This window comes from Podarcis filfolensis, assembly GCF_964270895.1.
Source record: "Podarcis filfolensis genome assembly, chromosome: 3".
Taxonomy (NCBI): Eukaryota; Metazoa; Chordata; class Lepidosauria; order Squamata; family Lacertidae; genus Podarcis; species Podarcis filfolensis.
The window spans coordinates 54176299-54195223 of NC_139606.1; the positions used below are offsets into that span (position 1 = coordinate 54176299).

The window sequence follows — 18925 nt, forward strand, 5'->3', positions numbered from 1 at the left end:
CTGTATTCTGCTCTGGTCAGACCTCACCTGGAGTACTGTGTCCAGTTCTGTGCACCACAGTTCAAGAAGGACACTGACAAACTGGAACGTGTCCAGAGGAGGGCAACCAAAATGGTCAAAGGCCTGGAAATGATGCCTTATGAGGAACGGCTAAGGGAGCTGGGCATGTTTAGCCTGGAGAGGAGGTTAAGGGGTGATATGATAGCCATGTTCAAATATATAAAAGGATGTCACATAGAGGAGGGAGAAAGGTTGTTTTCTGCTGCTCCAGAGAAGCGGACACGGAGCAATGGATCCAAACTACAAGAAAGAAGATTCCACCTAAACATTAGGAAGAACTTCCTGACAGTAAGAGCTGTTCGACAGTGGAATTTGCTGCCAAGGAGTGTGGTGGAGTCTCCTTCTTTGGAGGTCTTTAAGCAGAGGATTGACAACCATATGTCAGGAGTGCTCTGATGGTGTTTCCTGCTTGGCAGGGGGTTGGACTCGATGGCCCTTGTGGTCTCTTCCAACTCTATGATTCTATGATTCTATGATTCTATGCCATGTTTCTGATCTTCCAAACAATTCAGGCCAGTGGGCACATTTGGAATACTGAGAAAGCATTGTGGCACCAGTCACAAAATGTCTATCATGGGGACGTGACATAACACAAAATGGTTTACCACATTCAAAAGAGCAGGAAAAGAGACATGAACACAAAATGGTATTAGCATGCCACTCGCCAGCTGGAAAAAGACACCTACATTTGCCACACTTATTCACACAGAAAAGCTCTTTGGGGCTCTAATCTGTTCAGAAAGGATGGGAAGATGGGTTCCAATTTTGGCATCCAGTGAAATTTTATTTTTATTTATAAACATATTTCTTTGCTGCAATATCAGGGCAGTTTACAGTTTTAACACATAAAGCAAATGGGCATGTTTAAGGCACATTCAATGTAAGAGATGCTGAGCCAGGAATTAAGCAGGAAGATACACATTTTTCTTGCGTTGTGGATTTTATGAGAGGATATTTACTGATATTTCTGGGCATCATGTCCACTGGCACATGTGGGCACCATGTTGGAGACCCCTGGTTCAGAGAATGAGGAAAATGGCATCTGAATTGAGTTAGTGTGTGTGGACTGATACTGTGCTACTTGCCCAAATGAAACTTTCACCTTGCCTGTCAAGGAGTACAAAAAAGGACATGGGGGGGGGAGCAACTGGATCTCTTGTGCTCCCAAGGGGCCTGCAAAAGGAAGCGTGTGTTTGGGTATTTCCACTGGAATCATGGGGAAAAACTGTTTGGTCTGGGATTCTTCTCCAGCCACAAAAAGAGTAGTACAGTTACCCTGCTTCTAATAAATTAACCAGTGTAACACAAAATGTTTCTGCCTGGAAAATCCTTGTCTTACCCCATTATTTGTGCAATCCAAATCATGTCTCAGGCACCCCTTAGCCCATTTCTTCCCAAATCCTATAAGCATTTCCTTCTTCCTCACTCATAAGGTTCTTTAAGTTATCTGTTTCCTCCTAGAAAAAGCTGAAGTCCGAAGTCAGTTGCTTCTGCAGTGGGAGAAGGAACATGCTTCTTGTTGGTAGTCGGGTCCTGGGCAAGTCTGCACGGTTGCTTTTGTGCTTGATGATTTCCAAGTGACCGTGAACAGCATCCTTCTGCCTCCCCCAAATCTGAAAACCAGTGGCATTTGGGTTTCATCTGTGCAGGCATGATCGGTTGTTGACATCCAGAGAAAGCAGTGACCTATAGTAATACTCTCTGGCACGGAAAAGGAAAAGGAAACTCCCCCAAAGGGGAGCATTCAGCAATACTGGAAATCCCCTCCCTTTCAGCAGTTTTTCAGTGGCTGCTATGAAAAAAGTTCACCATTTCAGGAAGCATCGCCTGAACTCTAAATTGGCTTCTTCCATTTCCCTTAAATAACATCATCTGGTTCATTCTGTGATATGAAAGGGGGGAGGGGGCTAGGGTTGATCACGTGACTACTGCCAGGGAGCACCGCTTCTCATTCTCAATTGCCTTCATTCATTCTCAGTGACATTGTCATGTTGCTGCATCTGATCAGTTATGTATTGGCCTATCATTCCACTCAATATGTGATCCTGAATTTGCTGGGATAAGCCATATGAATACTGCCAGTTAGAAAACAGCTGAGAAATTATAAGAAAGGCAACATCAAAGGCACAGAAGCAGCAGTAGTGAATGTATATGTATATGTATATGTATATGTATATGTATAATATGTATATTTCTGCTCTGTCAAAAACACTATTGTTGATGAGAAACAGATGACTAAAATACTAAAATAGTAGCACCAGGGAACCAGAAATTCCTAGAATAAGCAGAGATGGACCAATAATAATAATATTTTATTATTTATACCCCGCCCATCTGGCTGGGCTTCCCCAGACACTCTGGGGAAATAGCCAACTCCTTCAGAAGAATAAAAAGAAATCTTGCCCACACTTCTAACAAGTACTACATTGATGAGTCTCTTTAAGCCTGAAATAGCTAGGCTACCAAGCCTTCTGAAGCAGGGAGTTCCACAGTGAGTATGCCATCGCTAAGTCAGTTCCTGTGCCTCATAGCCACCCATCTAACTTTACCTGGCTGAAGAATGTGGAGAAGGATGACCTAAGCATGCAGGAGAGGCAGCCATTCCCTCAAGACACCCTGGACGTATTTGCAGCTGAGCCAGGAGGGAGAACCATGCACCATTCATGTCCATGTTGGGTTGTGGGTTGGTGCAGAGTTCATGCCCAGCATAGCAAACATTTGGGAGTGCTGGGCCTGATCCAGAAGTGGCACCATCCACACCATGATTCTGTATCGAATGCCTTTTCTGGATCAGGAATAATATCTTTCTAGGCAGGTACAGAGGGTCAAAAATATTAACTGTCCACACATAGTTACTTCAGATATGGCTTCACTTATTTCTTTTGTGTTTCCTGGTTTCAATCTTCTTTAAGAATGCAATTCCAATTTCTGTCACATCATCCCCCTTCAGAGTGTCTTGGATGAAAGTAACTTCAGCAGCCAGATGTATCTGAAAATAAGTAAGTCTGACTAAGTAAGTGAAAGAAAACTTATTGTTATTCCACATTGCAGGGTTTAAAAAAATTAATTAAGAGGGTGCACTATAATGGGTGGGTGGGGCTTATAGAATAAAAACAAACAAGTTTAAAACAACAACAGCCGATTAAAAGGGTAATAAAATGTAATGCAGAATGAAATGCTGACAAACCTTGACAAAGGTCAAAAACAAAGAGTGGAGAATAAAACACAACAGCTCAAGCTTATTTTAAAGCTACAGCAAGATTGAAAAAGGAAATGAAAAGGTGTTTTCTTTGTGCAAAAGACACCTTGAAACTTGGGGGCCAGGGGCTGCCAATATGATGCCTGTGAATGCAGTGATTCACTTGTGGTCTTTGCCTGGTGCCCATGAAGCCTCTGAGCCCCTCACATACTTCCTGCTTAGCCACGAGGTGCTGAAGAGCAGATAGAGCCCAAAGTGAAATTATGTAGAGTGACAGTCTTTCCCCTTTCAGCTCTATGTGCTTTCCAATGCTCAGGTCAATTCTACTGAAAAGGGACCCCCAAATGTAGATGTGCCCATTCTTTGAGATTGTGACCTTCCCCTTTTCTGTACAGACAGGCACAGCTAGCCTACTTTTTGATTTATTTTTTTAAAGAAGAATGCATTAACTGACACAGCTGCGCACAAGTCCATTAGCACTTATCTAAATAAACAAACTTTTTTTTTTTAAGCAGCACAATGCAGCTTCCACAAAACAATCGGTTTGGAAAACACAGCAAACACAGTTCTGTTTTCTCCAGCTTTCGCTTTCAGATTTGTGCAGATCCTGGTAGCTGCCCTTGGGGCCAGTTTCATTTCCTAATGGCCTACCCAAGGGCAAGACAATTACTGCAATGTAACTCTGCCCTTCTTGAACGGGTCAGCCAGGGCTTGCATTGCTGCCACAAGACAGGCTCAGATCCCACCCCTTATGATAGAATGTAGGTGGGTGTTTGTTTGGGTGGGTGTATATTTTAAATGTAACTCACCTGGAGACCTTTTGGGTGGCAAGTAACTAACAGTTTATCCCCCTCTTGCCCCGCTGCTTTCCCCTAGGGAAAACTGCTCTTTAGCGCTGTTTTGGAGCAAAGGGCAATTTGTGTTTTCTCCAGACTGATGTTTGCTCTAATTTAGCACTAAAGAATGGGTTTTCCCTGGAAAAGGAACTGGGCAAGGGGAAAACCACTCAGACCCATGCTTTCTGGGCATGGGATAAGCAGAAGTGCGGATAAGCCCTATTAGTTTTAATAATTGCAACAGCAGCAGAGGAGGCCAAAGCAGCTGTCGGCTGCTTACCATTTCTAGCGCCCCTCTTATGGCCCCGCACAAGAGACTGCAATAGCAAAGTGAAGATCTCCCCGCCGGCAGCTCTTCCAAAAAGTCCACCAAGGGGTTCTTCTCCAGAACGAGGGAGAACCTTGTGGAATTACTGCAAGTCACAGTTGGCACAACACCCAGGTACATCTTAAAAGCAACCTGGAAATGAAGAGGAGAACATGAATCCCATCAACACTGTCTCCAGGTTTTCAGATGGAAATGGTTACCAAAGAAAAGTTTGTTAGCTTAAGACAGGGATGGGGAACCTGTGGCCTTCCACATGCTGCTTGACTGCAATTCCCATCATCCCTGACTATTAGCCAGAAATGATAGGTTTCCTTTCCTGGCTTAAGACAAGCCCAGATGAACATTTGTTTGTAGTCAGCAAGAAATCAGGTTTGAAATCTACTTAACTGTAGAAGAGTTTTCACAAATTTCAAATGCAAAAATTGATCTCCTGCATTTGATGGATATATGATCACCACAATTGATTTCCCTTTTTGCAGTCACTTGATTACACGGCCCCTTTCCATCTCCTCCAAAGCTACATCAGTTTTAATACCAGTTAACAGGTATGTAAAAATGGTTTGTTTGTTTTTGCTTACAGCGTGCTCAGTTTCACACTGGGCATCTTGTGACTTTATATGGGCTTATCACCTCATTTTCATAACCATAATAAGATGGGAAAGATTGTGCCCATTGTAGGCCTGGATTGCATTCCAATCTGCAGTAGGGGTACTGAATGAATATAGGGCGCCATTGTCATTCTAAGAAAACGAGGGAGGTATTCATGGTGAGTTTCAGCACCTCTTTTTCTAGAAAAATAGCACTACCTACCAGTAAGGAAGTTTAAGCTGGATGCCCAAGCTTGGACTGCATGGCTGAACCAAGTTATCATTGTGTTTCTATACAAATAATTTAGGAACAGACACCATTTTGGAACCAAGGTTATACTGCCTGTCTTTTCTTCCTGCTGTATGGAAAAGCACACAAATCTGACCTTTGAAGAGATTGTAAGTAAACCGTTTTTAACTAACCAAAAGTGTAGTCTCTTTCTATGCTAAGGGAAGTGGAGAATTTTGGAAGCAACTTAGAAGGGGATATTTTAAAGGTCTAACAGCCTATATTTCCATGCTGTACTTTGGCTGCATGTTTTAAATCTTTGCTGGGACTCTCTCACCAAATAGAACTTGCCCCAAACCTGAATCTAGGCATCCAGGGAATTCTTTTTTTATTATTATTAAACCGTATCTATTTATCTTTTTAACTAAACCAAACCAACACACTGGTGATTGGGTACCTTTCAGTTTGACTGCAAAATGGGACTACTACAAATAAAGCAGCTGATCCTGGCACCCCCTCCCCCACTTCAAGAAAAACCAGAAACAGGCTTTAGACCTTTAACTAAAACTATAAATATGGATAGCATGTTACTATGGGAGTAGAGTACTTGTGAAATTTCCACCACTGAATAAAAAAAACCAAGAAACAGTTTACTTATACTTTATTAAAATAAGTAAATGAAAGCGTTAAAGCACCGCATGAACAAGTTGGCTTTGCGCACTTTTCTATCCATATCTGTGTAACATTATTTGCTTTTTATTAGTTCCCTTGCTTGCCCCTTTGAAGCAACAAATTGATTCTGATTGTGCCACTACTGCAATGCCATTTTCAGAAATTTAAGCAAAGAGCCCTTCATTAGACCTTTGCTACTCCTTTCTCTGCTGCGCTATCTTCTTCAAAATACCACCCAGTTTCATTCAAGGTTTCCATCTAACTCTGTGTTGTAATTTTACAAGGGAAACATGAGCTATTTTCTTTCCTCAAAACCCATGACAGCTAATGGGATTTTATTAGGAGGCAGTATTATAGTAAAAAAAAAAAAAAACCCAGCATGTTACCTCCATTTGCATAAGGCACTAATACTGCAAACCAAACCCTCTTTTGCACCGGGTTACGTGTGTGTGTGTGGTGGATAGATTGGGTGGATGCGTGCTTCTGTCCTGCCCAGCCAGCCAATGCCTGGTAACTGGATCCCTCCCCCCAAAATGGAGATCATTCTTGTGATCATCCTTGCTAAGAAAGGGACACTTGGACGTAGCCTTGCCTCGTTGAGGCAGCACCTGCGCATACCTGTGCAATTATGTCTGTCGTTTCAGAATAACTCCGGCACTTCTTCACAGAGGAGCGAGCCAAGAAGTCTTCAACTAACCTGATGCCAATGTTATACCCCCTGAAGAAAGAGAGAACAAAAAGTCAGTCGCGCACATTTGATACTTCTTTGAACTTACAGAGGCATTTTCGGTCAAGTTCCTGATCTCTAGCCAACCAAATCTCTGAATCACTCAGATGCTCCCAACCCAAAGGTATAGCTCTGCTGACAAGGTTCCTCACATGTGTCTCTAAGCAGAAAAACCATGTGACTGATTGGGTTGCTGGAAAGGCGACCCTAGTAAGAAAGCTCTTGTTACTTCTGTTGTTATGAGGCCTGTGCAGTACAGCCACTACAGAAGAGATGAGTGGAGTTAGAACTGATTCAGGAACAGCATTAGCCACCAAAGTCATACACTGGTTCTGATCACGGTTGGAGCTGTTTCCCTGAAGGCCAGAGAAACAACAGGGAGTGTTTTCTACTTTGAATCCATTTTTGTTTGTTAGTTTAACACAGGCTTCCTCAAACTCGGCCCTCCAGATGTTTTTGGCCTACAACTCCCATGATCCCTAGCTAGCAGGATCAGTGGTCAGGGATGATGGGAACTGTAGTCTCAAAACATCTGGGGGGCTGAGTTTGAGGAAGCCTGGTTTAACATTTGTTTTGTGACCTTGATAGAGAGGAAGAGAGCAAGCAAGCAAGCAACAATGAATATTTTTCTATAATAAATATCTGTTTTTACTTAATCATTTTGTACTTTTTAAAAAAATAGGAAATTGGGAAGAGAAATAGTGGGTGGCTTGTGTATATGTTGCAGTAAACTTGGTATTAACCATTTTCCTGCATTCACTCAGAAAAAGCTGCAGCAGCTGCTGGGTAGAACAAAGTCGATCAAGTCCATAGAAGTACAGAGAATAATTGGTGGGTTGCTTTTTTAGAGAGGAGACAATGGCACTCTGCACACGTGTAAAGGCACACTTCCTTGCATACGTGCTGTCTAAGTCTTACTGTGGCGAAAACAGAAAGGTTAAAAAATGCAGCCCTACCAAATAAAACTGTTACCAGCTGCTGCTGCCAAGGAATTTCCAAGTATAAGGGACTTGAATGAATCAACATATTGCTTTTGCCAGCTTGAAAGGCTTTAAAATTTAAAATGGAAGAGATAGCATTTAATGGAACTTTTTAACAGATCCATTTGAAGTTTAAATGAATTCGGAAAAAAGTTCCATTAAACTCTCTCTCTCTTAATCTTAGTTACAATTCACAATCAGCTTTACCGGAAAACCAACTGCAGTTAATGGGAAAGCATTTAAGTAATATAGGATGAGAGCATATGACACAAAGCCAAAACAGACTATAATAGCCAAGTAAATTGATATAACACAAACATTTCTTGTAGGCGGAAGTTCAAAGTCATGCAATATTTGTTTATTTCCAGGGATGCTAAATGCCCATTTCAGCATTGCAATACAGCCTTCTCCCACTGCCACAATGAGACTGATGAAGGCTGATGAGCTCAGTGGTCACTGCATGCTGACTGACTGCTGGGGGGGTGGGGAAGGACCCCAAAACTGGGTGGGAACTGGGAGATGGATGAAATGGAATATACTCAAAGAAGACATGTCTGGATCAGCAAAGTCCCACTTGTAGCTGCAGAACCTGCTGTTAGGTTACCAGACATCCCCATTTCCCGGGGACAGTCCCTGGATTTACAAATCAATCCCCTGACAAAATCCTATCATTCCTATTGAAGTTGAAAAGTGTCCCCGGATTCATTGAAAAAAATCTGGTAACCTTAACCTGCTGTCAAAAAGGCCATCGAGGGGATCATCATCCCCATCAGTTGAAAGCTCCCTGAGAAAATACTGGCTTCATCTTGAGAGCCAACCTTCCCATGGAATTTTAGAGGACAATGCCAGTCAATGGCATCTGTCCCATACATTACAGTGCCATTTCCCATCACTTATCTTGCCAGACCTCCAGGGGCTAGAAAAGAGATTGGATAATTGTCCTAGAAAGGGGTGGAATAACAAACCAAATCTTGTGTGGATAAACAGTCCCTCCAGAAGTTCCACCAATCTCCTGGATTTAGATTTTTTTCCCCAGACAGATCCCGATATGCGGAAAGCAATGTTAAATGTATATCATTGCCTGCTAAGCTGATATGCAACCGTGTTTGAACCTGTGCTGGCTACTTACATGCTGTCCAAATATTTGTTCACATCTTCATCCTTTTCGTAATCCTTACACAGCTGAGCCACCAAAGCACCGTAAGTGAGTACAAAAAGCTCTCTGCTCTGCCAATTAAGGGAGATACAAAGCGATGGTCATGGCTTATTAAACATACTGAATTAGGAGGAAACAAATTATCCTACCCCACCCCTAAGCTTTTCTGTAAATATCCTGTCTAACGAAAAGGCAGTGAACTCAGGATGTGCTGCACAATTACATAATTGCCTGCACTGTCCAAAAACTAGCAAAACAGTGCCATATTGACCATGCCCAGGGTCAGCCCATCCACAAGGCAAGGTGAGGCAACCGCCTCAGGCGGCTGGATCCACTGGAGCAGTAGATCCCAATGTCTATCCTTCTTCCCCCTTTGTTCCTCGTGTAGATCTTCTCTGACCCCTTCTTCTGACCTCAGGTGCCAAAATGCCTTGGGCTGGCCCTGACCATGCCCAATACGAACTCTCAAAAAATCCCAGTTTCCCAGGGAGATATATTATAGGGTAGATGCAGAAGTCTTTCAGCATACCATATGATGTGCTGATGCAGAGGATGAAACGGTGGGTAAATGCCAGTCCTAGAACACAAAGAGAAGCATATAAAAGAGAGAGGGGGAAGAACAATAAAGTCACACATTCCTGTAAATTGCTTTGTTTGAAAGATAGAAAGCGAGGAGGGGGGAAATGTGATGGAATGAAATGCAAAAGCTGTTTAGAACTAGAAAGGAAATAATTCACCCTGAATCAGGTGAGTAATAACAAGCGCACAAATGGTTTCTTTTGCAATGTCTCCAGAAGCACACCTTTCCACTCTCCCAATGAACAAGCAACTGCATTTCAAAACTCCACTATGTTGTGAAATTTCTATGAAACCAGAAGAGAGCAGGAATCGCTGTGTGCTCACAAAGTCTCTAGAGGGCACATCACAGCCTTAAAGTACACTTCAGGACCACAAAAACTCACACAGCACAGCTCTGGAAATTTCTGCCAGTGACTTGCATGTTTGTTCCAAAGCAAGTTCAGTGAGGCCTCCATCCAAGTCTGTGTGCCTAAGATGGTAGCCTTAGTGAAAACTAGCCAAGCACTCACAAAGGGCTCCTACACTTGTGCCCTTGAAATGCAAGGGAGTTGCACAGCTTGAATACTCAGTGGACCCTCCTATCCTTTACTATGTTGCAAGACCTCACAGAGAAGCTCTTTGTGCAGATAGCATTGTGGGGGCATCTCAAGCTCCAGCAAAAAGCTAATCGGGGTGCCTGTAAGCCCATTTCAGCCAAGGCAGTTCTTTACCTGCCCCACTCCTCACTGGTGAGTCAAACCAGGAGGACTGGTGGGTCCGAATATGCTTGCAGGCTGGAGATTCCTCATCCCTGCCTATAGCCACAGCATTCAGCCTTTCTACCTTGAAGGACCCCTTTCGACCTTGACGTGTCTGTCAAGGGAGCCCCACCATCGTGTAGAGGAGGCTAAGCCATCTCATATCCTTTATTTTCATGAGACTCTTGGGAGGCCCACTGGGCTTCGCATCGACTCTGCAGGAACTGAGGACAAATCCCAACACAGTGCCTTGCAAGTGATGTGCAAAGAACTGAGTCCTGATTTTCATTGCAATCGCAGTAGAATGGCCTCCCCAGGGTTGCAGTGCTAATAAAATAAAATAGCCCCTTGCCTTGTCACATACCTGCAATTAAGTAAAGGAAAAGGTAAAGAAAATATGGCATATTACAAGTGACACAGTTAAGTGTCACCTGTAAGATAAAGGTAAAGGGACCCCTGACCATTAGGTCCAGTCGTGACCGACTCTGGGGTTGTGGCGCTCATCTCACTTTATTGGCCGAGGGAGCCGGCATACAGCTTCCGGGTCATGTGGCGAACCAGAGCAGCACACGGAAATGCCGTTTACCTTCCCGCCAGAGTGGTACCTATTTATCTACTTGAACTTTGACATGCTTTCGAACTGCTAGGTTGGCAGGAGCAGGGACCGAACAACGGGAGCTCACCCCGTTGCGGGGATTCAAACCGCCAGCCTTCTGATTGGCAAGTCCTAGGCTCTGTGGTTTAATCCACAGCGCCACCCGCGTCCCAAGTGTCACCTGTAGTTACACCCAAATGCTCCTGGCAGGCTCCTGGCAAACACAAATAGCCACTGAAACTATCACTGTACAGCACAATCCTATGCACATCTACTCACAAGCAAGTCCCATCGAGTCTTGGTCCTGTATACCTGAAGGAGCATCTCCCACCCCCATCGTTCAGTTAAAAAAAGAAAGAAGTTCATGAGGTCCAGTGCCGAAGGCCTTCTGGCAGTTCCCTCCCTGCGAGAAGTGAGGTTACAGGAAACAAGGCATAGGGCCTTCTTGATAGTGGCGCCCGCCCTGTGGAATGCCCTCCCATCAGATGTCAATGAAATAAACATCTATTTGACTTTTAGAAGACATCCAAAGCCAGCCCTGTACAGAGAAGTTTTTAATGTTTGAGGGTCTTAATGTTTTAATATTTTGTTGGAAGCTGCTGAGAGTATCTGGGGAAACCCAGCCAGATGGGCGGGGTATACATAATAAATTATTATAGGATTATTATTATTATTATTATTCCAAGTTAAGCGGCCTATACAGAGCCCGTGGATATTCTGAAATTTACACAGAGGTGAATCAAACAAGCACAGGGGGAAATTATGTCTGGCAAACTTCTATATAATGCCTTACACTCCTAGACTCCACAATGCAACTGCATATGAACTTCTTTCTTTTTTTAAGGAATAAAAGCAGCTTGGAATTGCATACAAGTCAAATGTTTGGAATCAATTCTTTCGATTCCTTGGTGTCAAGTAAGACTTGCTCAACTGTATGTTAATTGCATATTAGCCTCTGGGGGACTATAATCCAGTAAGAGTATTCAGTGTTTGGGGAAAGAAATTGATTCAAGTGATCAGAAATTCATTTCTGGAACAATAAAACTGGTGGCGCTGCTATTAACTGTTGTGCCATCTAGTGGCCAAAAAGGGAAATCTTTAATAGATGATCAGAATTAGGAGAGCGAGAAAGGAAGGGTGCTTGTATGTGGTGGTGGTGAATGGACAAAAATTGCAGTATCATTTGAAGAAAAAATATTCCTGACTCATTCATATATAGACACAGAACAGGTTTGAAGTCTAGTCTTTTTGATGTCACTTTGAGAAGCATAGAATATCTTACAAAACCAACTCATTTCCTTTAAGAAATCAATTTATCTTAAAGGTAAAGGTAAAGGGACCCCTGACCGTTAGTTCAGTGAATTATAAACTTTTAAGGAGCTTACAAACAGGTGCCAGCATGGGGAAAAAAGTAGAAAGGCAGAATGTTTAACTTGATTTTCTATTTCTGTCTGGCTGCAACACTCTAATGACACACACACACACACACACACACAGAGAGAGAGAGAGAGAGAGAGAGAGAGAGAGAGAAAGAACGGATTGTGTCTGTAAGGTTTGAGTTCAAATTCCTACTTAGCCATGAATTAACCAACTGAAGTTGAATCCTTAATTTCCAAATATATTCCCCAGGAGCAGGACTGGCCCAATACATTTTAGCGCCTGAGGCAAACCACACAATTGTACCCTGCCCCCCACCAGGGAAGAAGAGATGAGTGAAGATCTAAGTTAGGAACAAGGGCGGGGGGGGGGGAGATAAAGTTCTACATTAGGATCTGCTGCCCCTGTGAGTCCTGTCCCCTGAGGCAGTATCCTCGCCTTCCTCATGGGTGGGCCAGCCCTGCTGTAAAATTCTGTACAATTCTGTCCCACCCTCAGGGACTTCACTTTCCTCTCTTGCACCTTTGTAATGGCTAAATAAATTATTGCATGTTGTTGCACCGATTTCCCCCTCCCCTGGCTTTGTAGGTGTGTAGGTTGCTCAAGGAGGGGGATTAAGAGTTCTGTAGGATGATATATTACAGGGTTTCTCAACCCAAAAGGCCTGAAAACCACTACTTTAGAGGAACGGTGGGGTGCTTATGTGATACTGCTGATATGTGGAGTGAAAGGTGACATCCCTTCCTCCATTTCCTAAAGATGTGGTGTACCAGCAGCACCAGACAACACCTTATGGAAAAAGTTAGATTTCCCAGAGTTAACTGGGAAGAGGGATTGGCTGTTGAAACTGTTCTGAGAATTGTAGCTCAGTGAATAAGGGGGTCTCCTAAGAACTCTCAGCACCCTTAACAAACTACAATGCTTCTTTGGGGGAAGGCTATGGCTGCTTAAAGTGGCAAGATACTGTTTCAAATGCATAGTGCAGAAGGTGCCAAAGGTTTCATGGGTCTTCCAAAAAATGTGATCTTGTTGGAAATCATCATAATAACTACAACAAGCACTGAAAATTGCTCTCAGGCCACAAATAAGAACACGGGTCAGGCCAAACATCATTCTGTTTCCTATAGAGGCCAATCCGATGCCTATAGGAAGCCCACAAAAAAAGGAAAGAAACATTTCCAGTAGCCACAGATAGACCTACCCTCCACAAATTTATCTAATCCTCTTTTAAAGCCATCCAAATTGGTGCCCATCACCGACAGCCATGAATGGAGTGAAGTAGTTCCTTCTTTTTAAAGCATCTTTGTTTTAGAAGAAATAATAAATATAATCATCTTATGAACAGAAAAACTTAAATAATTCAACCACGAGAATGTTGAACTGTTCAGTCACAGATATACCACCAACACCTTACACAATGATAAGAACTCCATGACTTGACATTAAAAGAGGCTAACACCAATCTTGTGACAGCAAATCTCTATACACTGTGCAAATAAGTATTTCCATTTGTCCTGAATATCCCACCATTTACCTTCATTGAATAATCTGGATTCTAGTATCATGAATGAGGGAGAAAAAGCCTTTACTCGCTTTTTCCCTAAAGCAAACTAGCAAGGGTCGAACAGTGTAACCTCTCCTCCCAGGGGAGCTGTTCCAGTTCTTTGATGGTTCTGGCTGCCCTTTTCTGAATCTTTACAACTAAAATGCTCCCTCCTGGGTTCTCATTTCAAAACAAAAGATGAAAATGCAATCTATATCCCTAAACATGTTGAAATTCTTAGCTATATGTCCTAGCTTGCAAAACATGTTCGTATTAAACAGAGCAGCACATTAATTTAAAAGGGAAAGTTTTATATTTGGTAGCATTTACCTGTCCAAATAAGACTTACTATTTTGGGGTTCTCTGGTCTTCTGTTTGCTGGCCGTGACATTTTTCCTGGGCAGTAGTAGAGAGGATGCGATTCCCTGTTTATATCCTTTCTTCTTCAAAAAGCATTTTCCTTTCCCATTACTGGATTCCTTTCTTTATCCTGGCTATTAAAACAACAACCACCCTTTACTACTCTCTGAAAGTAAAAGAGCTCTGGGTGCCACATTTCTTCTTCTGCTCCTCCTCTTATGTGATTCAAATCTTCCAAGAGAAATCTGGCAAGAAATCAAGCCTGCTTCAGAGAACAACCTGACTCAGATCAGGAACTGATCCATTAAAGCAGAGAGATTGCAAATCACATGCATAATAGCTGATCTCACTGCATGACAAGCAAGACCAGAACATTCAGAGGTCTAAATATGCCAGAAATATATAAAGCTGGTTATTTGGCATAGCCATAGTCCACCTCTCACACATGATATTCACATACCTACACACACTCATTTCATCTCAACAGCATTCAAATGGGAATTCTCTCATACAAACATATGCCAGCTGACATCTGTGAAGAACACCAGTGGACACATCCATTCATCACACACACTCCATTCATTCACATCCATGTCCTGGCTTCAGTCCACAAATATCCACTGGCTTCTGTTGTCTGGCTTCCGAAAATGAACTTCAACCATAAGCACCAACCTGCTTTAGCCATGCTATGTTCTCCGGCTTCTGAGTACAGACTCCACCAGATTTTGTTAGGTCCACCACTAGACCTAGGTCAGCTTTCAACCATGGATATCAGCAACGATGTGTTATTAGTTTTCAAGCCACAATCCCACTCAGCAAGTGAGCTTGCCTTATTATCACTCCATAGCATCTTGCTGCCAGATGATCACCTACCTGTATTATTCAGCAGTTCACCTCCTCCAAGTAGAAGAAACCGGGCAATGCTGAACGGCATGACCCCCTGCGTTTTATTATTTTATTATTATTGAATTTATATACTGCCCTATACCCACAGGGCTCAGGGCGGTTCACAGAAAAGATTTGCTGGTTAATAGGGCCTTTTCCTTGGTCCTCATTTATATCCATTCAGCTGCCAACAGCTTCTACAGCATCACAAGTGGTCCACAGTCATCCTAAGCACATTTGCCAAGTAGAATGTTTCTGGGTAAACAGTCATAAAATCGCACAGCATAACAATTTTGTACCTGTGTTTTGCAACACAGGCTAGCATGTGCACTTGATTTTTAAAAATAATTATGTCCCAGTTTCTATCCAAAATTACAATTTTTATGCAAGCAGATAAATGATCGGTAAGTAAATGCAAGATGATTGATTTTCAATGTGTATGCTGAATCAGTGATCAATTCCCACTGAGTTCAATGGGTTTTACTGTTTGTTTACTTGGAACAAAATCCTTCGAACAAAGTGAAACTTACCTCTGAGTTAATACAAATAGGACTGAGCAGCAGGTTTATAATACAGAGGGGGAGGGGTTGCTACATCTGAAAGGATAAAAGGCTGCAATCCTATGTATACGTTCTTGGGAGCAAACAAACATGAAACCCAGCAAGATCTACTTCTTAAATAGCATGAATACATGAGTCAGTAAAAACATTACTGCTACATCTGCCTCGCTCCCGCCCCCATACATGGCCTCTTTGATGCTGGATGCAATTTATCTGCTTATTGATGATCACATGGTCTTAGCAAGCTGGCAGTGCACCACCACTGCCACACAGACTTTCATTATTGGCTGTCCAAATTTCCTATATCTCAACTGTATTGATGTTCCACTGTCATCTTGATCTCCATTTCTTCACTAATGCGTTTTCTAAGTTAAAAATTAAAGCATGGAAAGGCTTTGCTCATTCCAAAGCTCACTTAAGGAGAAAAAACAAACAATCCTTGCTTCAGACAAAATCAATGGAGGAGCAGAATATGACTGAGGCTTAAAGAAAAACAATTAAATAATGCATGCGGTGGTACGATGGGATAGAGACGCTAAAATCTCAGAAACAAGTTCTACCGAGGGCAAATCTTCTCCAAAATCTTCCTCTTCCTGCCAAATCTCTTATTATGGAAGTACATGGAATATTCCACAGCATGGAACCAGAAATTCCAAATGCCCAAATAGGGATTCTGTAACATGAGGGGAAACGAACAGGGCTCCTCCAGAAGATACTGATTACCAGCTGGGACATAAGGGCTCTGGAGGTCTTCAAGGTATCCTGGACCCAAGTTGTCCAGAGCTTTGTATATCAATACAAGAACTCTGAAACAGCATATGGGAAGGCAGCAGATGTTTCAGTAGAGGTGTCAAATGCTTTTGGCCACCTGTCCCCATCAACAGTCTAGCTGCTTCATTCTGCACCAGCTAGAGCTTCTGTACCAAGTCAAAGGGTAGCCTCACATAGCTAGTTCACGATACAGTTGCCAGACCATTGACTGGGGCTGGTCAGTGGGAACACAACTCAGCTGTGCTGGCACCTGCCCCATTTCTAAGAACAATTCAAAGTGATGAGGTTTAACTTAATCTTTGGAATATCTCCTACAGGTCCCCAGTTACCTGAGACAAGGCTAGTGGTGACCGAATGGAGAATGCTCCCTCTGTGGAATTCCTTCCTCAAAGAGGCCTGCCTGGCACCAGGTTTATCAAAATTTTTTTGCAGTTTTTATATTCCCAGTCGCGTGTGTGCTTTATTATGTGTTTCATAAGCTATTCCACAGAATCTGCTGAAGGATAGTACAGAAATGCTTCAAATGAATGTATATTTATAAAGTATCTTGGCTGGGTGTGAACACCACAAAAAGAATGATAGGATGAAGAAAGATAATTGTAGTTGAGTTAATTAGTTACGCACAGCTGGAGATTTCACAAATGCATCTCATGTCCCTTCTGCCTTTGTTAAATGTTTTGTTATAGCTCCATCAGACCTTTTCCATATGCTTTACAACTCTCTCCAATTACAATTTGGCCATTCTGAGTTTAATGGAATATCCCATCCTGAGCAAATGTTCATAGAATTACAGCCTTAGGCTTTTTGAATGAAATGTGGAGTATAATAAATTATCTTAGAAAACTCATCTGCTTTCAGAATTGGCAAAAGACAAGGCACTTGGGTGCCTAAGGAAGAAAATCTGAATAGTTCTCATAGCAAAAACATAATAAATGGATCAACTATTTGCTGCTCTTTGGTGTAATATGAAATCTGTCGACTGAGGCAAGTGTTTGAATCCAAATGTTAATGGCTGTATAATGAGAACTTCATTTTAAATTTGGTTCTCTGTCAATTCCAAAGGGTGATGGTTGTTCAAAGTTTTGGGGGATCAGCTATTCTGTATGGACTTTGGCTTCCGTCACGGTGTTCCGTTGCGCCAGAAGCAGCTTAGTCATGCTGGCCACATGACCTGGAAAGCTGTCTGCGGACAAACGCCTGCTCCCTCGGCCTGAAAGCGAGATGAGTACCACAACCCAAATTGCCTTTGACTGGACTTAACCATCCAGGGGTCCTTTACCTTTTTTATTTTTTACCTATGCAGTTTCAAATAAAGTGTTTCAAGCAAGATATTAAATTTTAAGAAGACAACAGTTTATTCACCCTTTCAATACAATCCCTTTATTTTATAGTAAATCTTAAAACCTTTTTGTTAGATGCTACAGATAGATCACCCCTTCTCCTGCCAATGTAACTGGAAATGAACAAGAGAATACTACCAAAGATTCTGGGAAATTCAATTCATGTTGTTTTGAAATATAGCTTTTCCTGGAAAAGGCTGACTTCTTTTCACTATTTGTTACTGCGCTCTGTTGCTACCAGTTGAACCATCATCTTCTGCGTGCAGATCTTCATTGTGGGATTTGGCATATCTGTTTTAGGATATGCAGTCCCGGATTTATATATATATATACATACAGTATTTATTTCTTGTGTACATTCACCAGCAACTGTATCCTTGAGAAAATATGTCTAGATTTAAAAGAAGCAATGCAATGGCTCTGTTTTTTTCCTTTAGAAGTATTTTTAGGTTGTTAAATGCTAAGCTTTTAAGGGATCTCGCAATAACAGAAAATCAATGAGTTGAATCGAGGATAACCATGTCACCGGACAGCTGAATCATCTCTTTCTTTTTGCTTTGTAGTGCCAGCTGGCTACTATGGAGTACTTCTACCTGCTGTTTACTTCCTCCTCCATTATAAAAACATTAGGGGATGGGAAAGGAAAATATGCCCTTACAGTGTTATGAATTACTAGTCTGAATTTACAATCTTCCGCTATTTTTTTGCATGCATGTCAAGAATGCCTCCAATATTAAGCTGGCAGCACATACCTACAGCCTGCTTCTTACTCCTATTTCTCAACATTCCCAGTCATCTGACGTGCATCCACAAGCCTAAAAACCTGCCCTGTTCTGTATCACAGGTGAGGAACCTGTGGTCCAGGGGCTCACCTCATTTTGAGAGACTCCTATCGCTGCCTCATTTTTGCTTTCCCTCCTCAATTAATTTACCCCCTTTTCCTGGCTTTTAAAAACGCTTCCTCCCTCTTTCTATGCAGTCTTATAACAACAGGAAAGCGTTAGGACTGGTGCCACATGGGGCTTTGGAGGTGGGAATAGAAATTAAAGCTGCGGTCCTAACACACATTAACCTGACATCAAGTCTCGCTAAACTCAAAGGACTTATTTCTGGGCAGAGATCCGTGGGATTGCAATGTGCGGGCTGCAATCCTACATGCACTTTCTCGGGAGCAAGCGCCGCCGCGCTGCTATTCTGTGTTTCCCTTCCATTCCCCGTTATCCCTGCAGGACTTTACGGAGCTGTTGCAACCCGTGGAGACCCCAGATTCCCTTCTCCGCATGACCAACAGAAACAAATACTGAAAGCGCTTCGAAGCGGAAGAGAAGCCCCCGCTTCTTTCTCGGCAGCCGTTGCCGGCTAGCCAGGGTCTCGGGAAGCAACGCGCTTGCTTTCAAGGCGAAG

At 42.6% G+C, this 18925-nt stretch overlaps 1 protein-coding gene and 1 long non-coding RNA gene across 6 annotated transcripts; one reads left to right on the top strand and one right to left on the bottom strand.

Annotated features, from left to right (window-relative positions):
- Positions 1-545: 545 nt before the first annotated feature.
- Positions 546-18888, bottom strand: TRAPPC3L (trafficking protein particle complex subunit 3L). 4 transcript variants are annotated; one of them, XM_083608703.1, is made up of 6 exons: positions 17660-18888; positions 9304-9351; positions 8748-8845; positions 6530-6629; positions 4376-4555; positions 546-3049 (listed from the first exon to the last, which is right to left on the bottom strand). In XM_083608703.1, exons 2-6 carry the CDS (start codon positions 9304-9306, stop codon positions 2930-2932), a joined length of 501 nt encoding a protein of 166 aa, XP_083464829.1. In that variant the 5' UTR covers positions 9307-9351; positions 17660-18888; the 3' UTR covers positions 546-2929. The 4 variants fall into 4 exon arrangements, with proteins under 4 accessions (XP_083464829.1, XP_083464827.1, XP_083464826.1 ...); XM_083608701.1 differs by lacking the exon at positions 17660-18888 and adding an exon at positions 13955-14666; XM_083608700.1 differs by lacking the exon at positions 17660-18888 and adding an exon at positions 10965-11097.
- Positions 2969-7294, top strand: LOC310760352. Of its 2 annotated transcripts, none has more exons than XR_014546912.1 (2): positions 2969-3059; positions 6556-7294. It is a non-coding gene; the product is annotated as an uncharacterized lncRNA (long non-coding RNA). The 2 variants fall into 2 exon arrangements; XR_014546913.1 differs by lacking the exon at positions 2969-3059 and adding an exon at positions 5319-5409.
- Positions 18889-18925: the final 37 nt, after the last annotated feature.

What these genes read in the sequence shown, in the direction of transcription:
- TRAPPC3L (XM_083608700.1), bottom strand. Translation starts at nt 11,051, where the DNA reads ATGAACTTCTTTCTTTTTTTAACTGAACGATGGGGGTGGGAGATGCTC. An exon ending in CTGCATCAGCACATCATATG is followed by an intron (nt 8,846 to 9,303) that starts GTATGCTGAAAG and finishes CTTAATTGGCAG; the next exon opens with AGCAGAGAGCTTTTTGTACT. An exon ending in TAAGAGGGGCGCTAGAAATG is followed by an intron (nt 3,050 to 4,375) that starts GTAAGCAGCCGA and finishes ACTTATTTTCAG; the next exon opens with ATACATCTGGCTGCTGAAGT.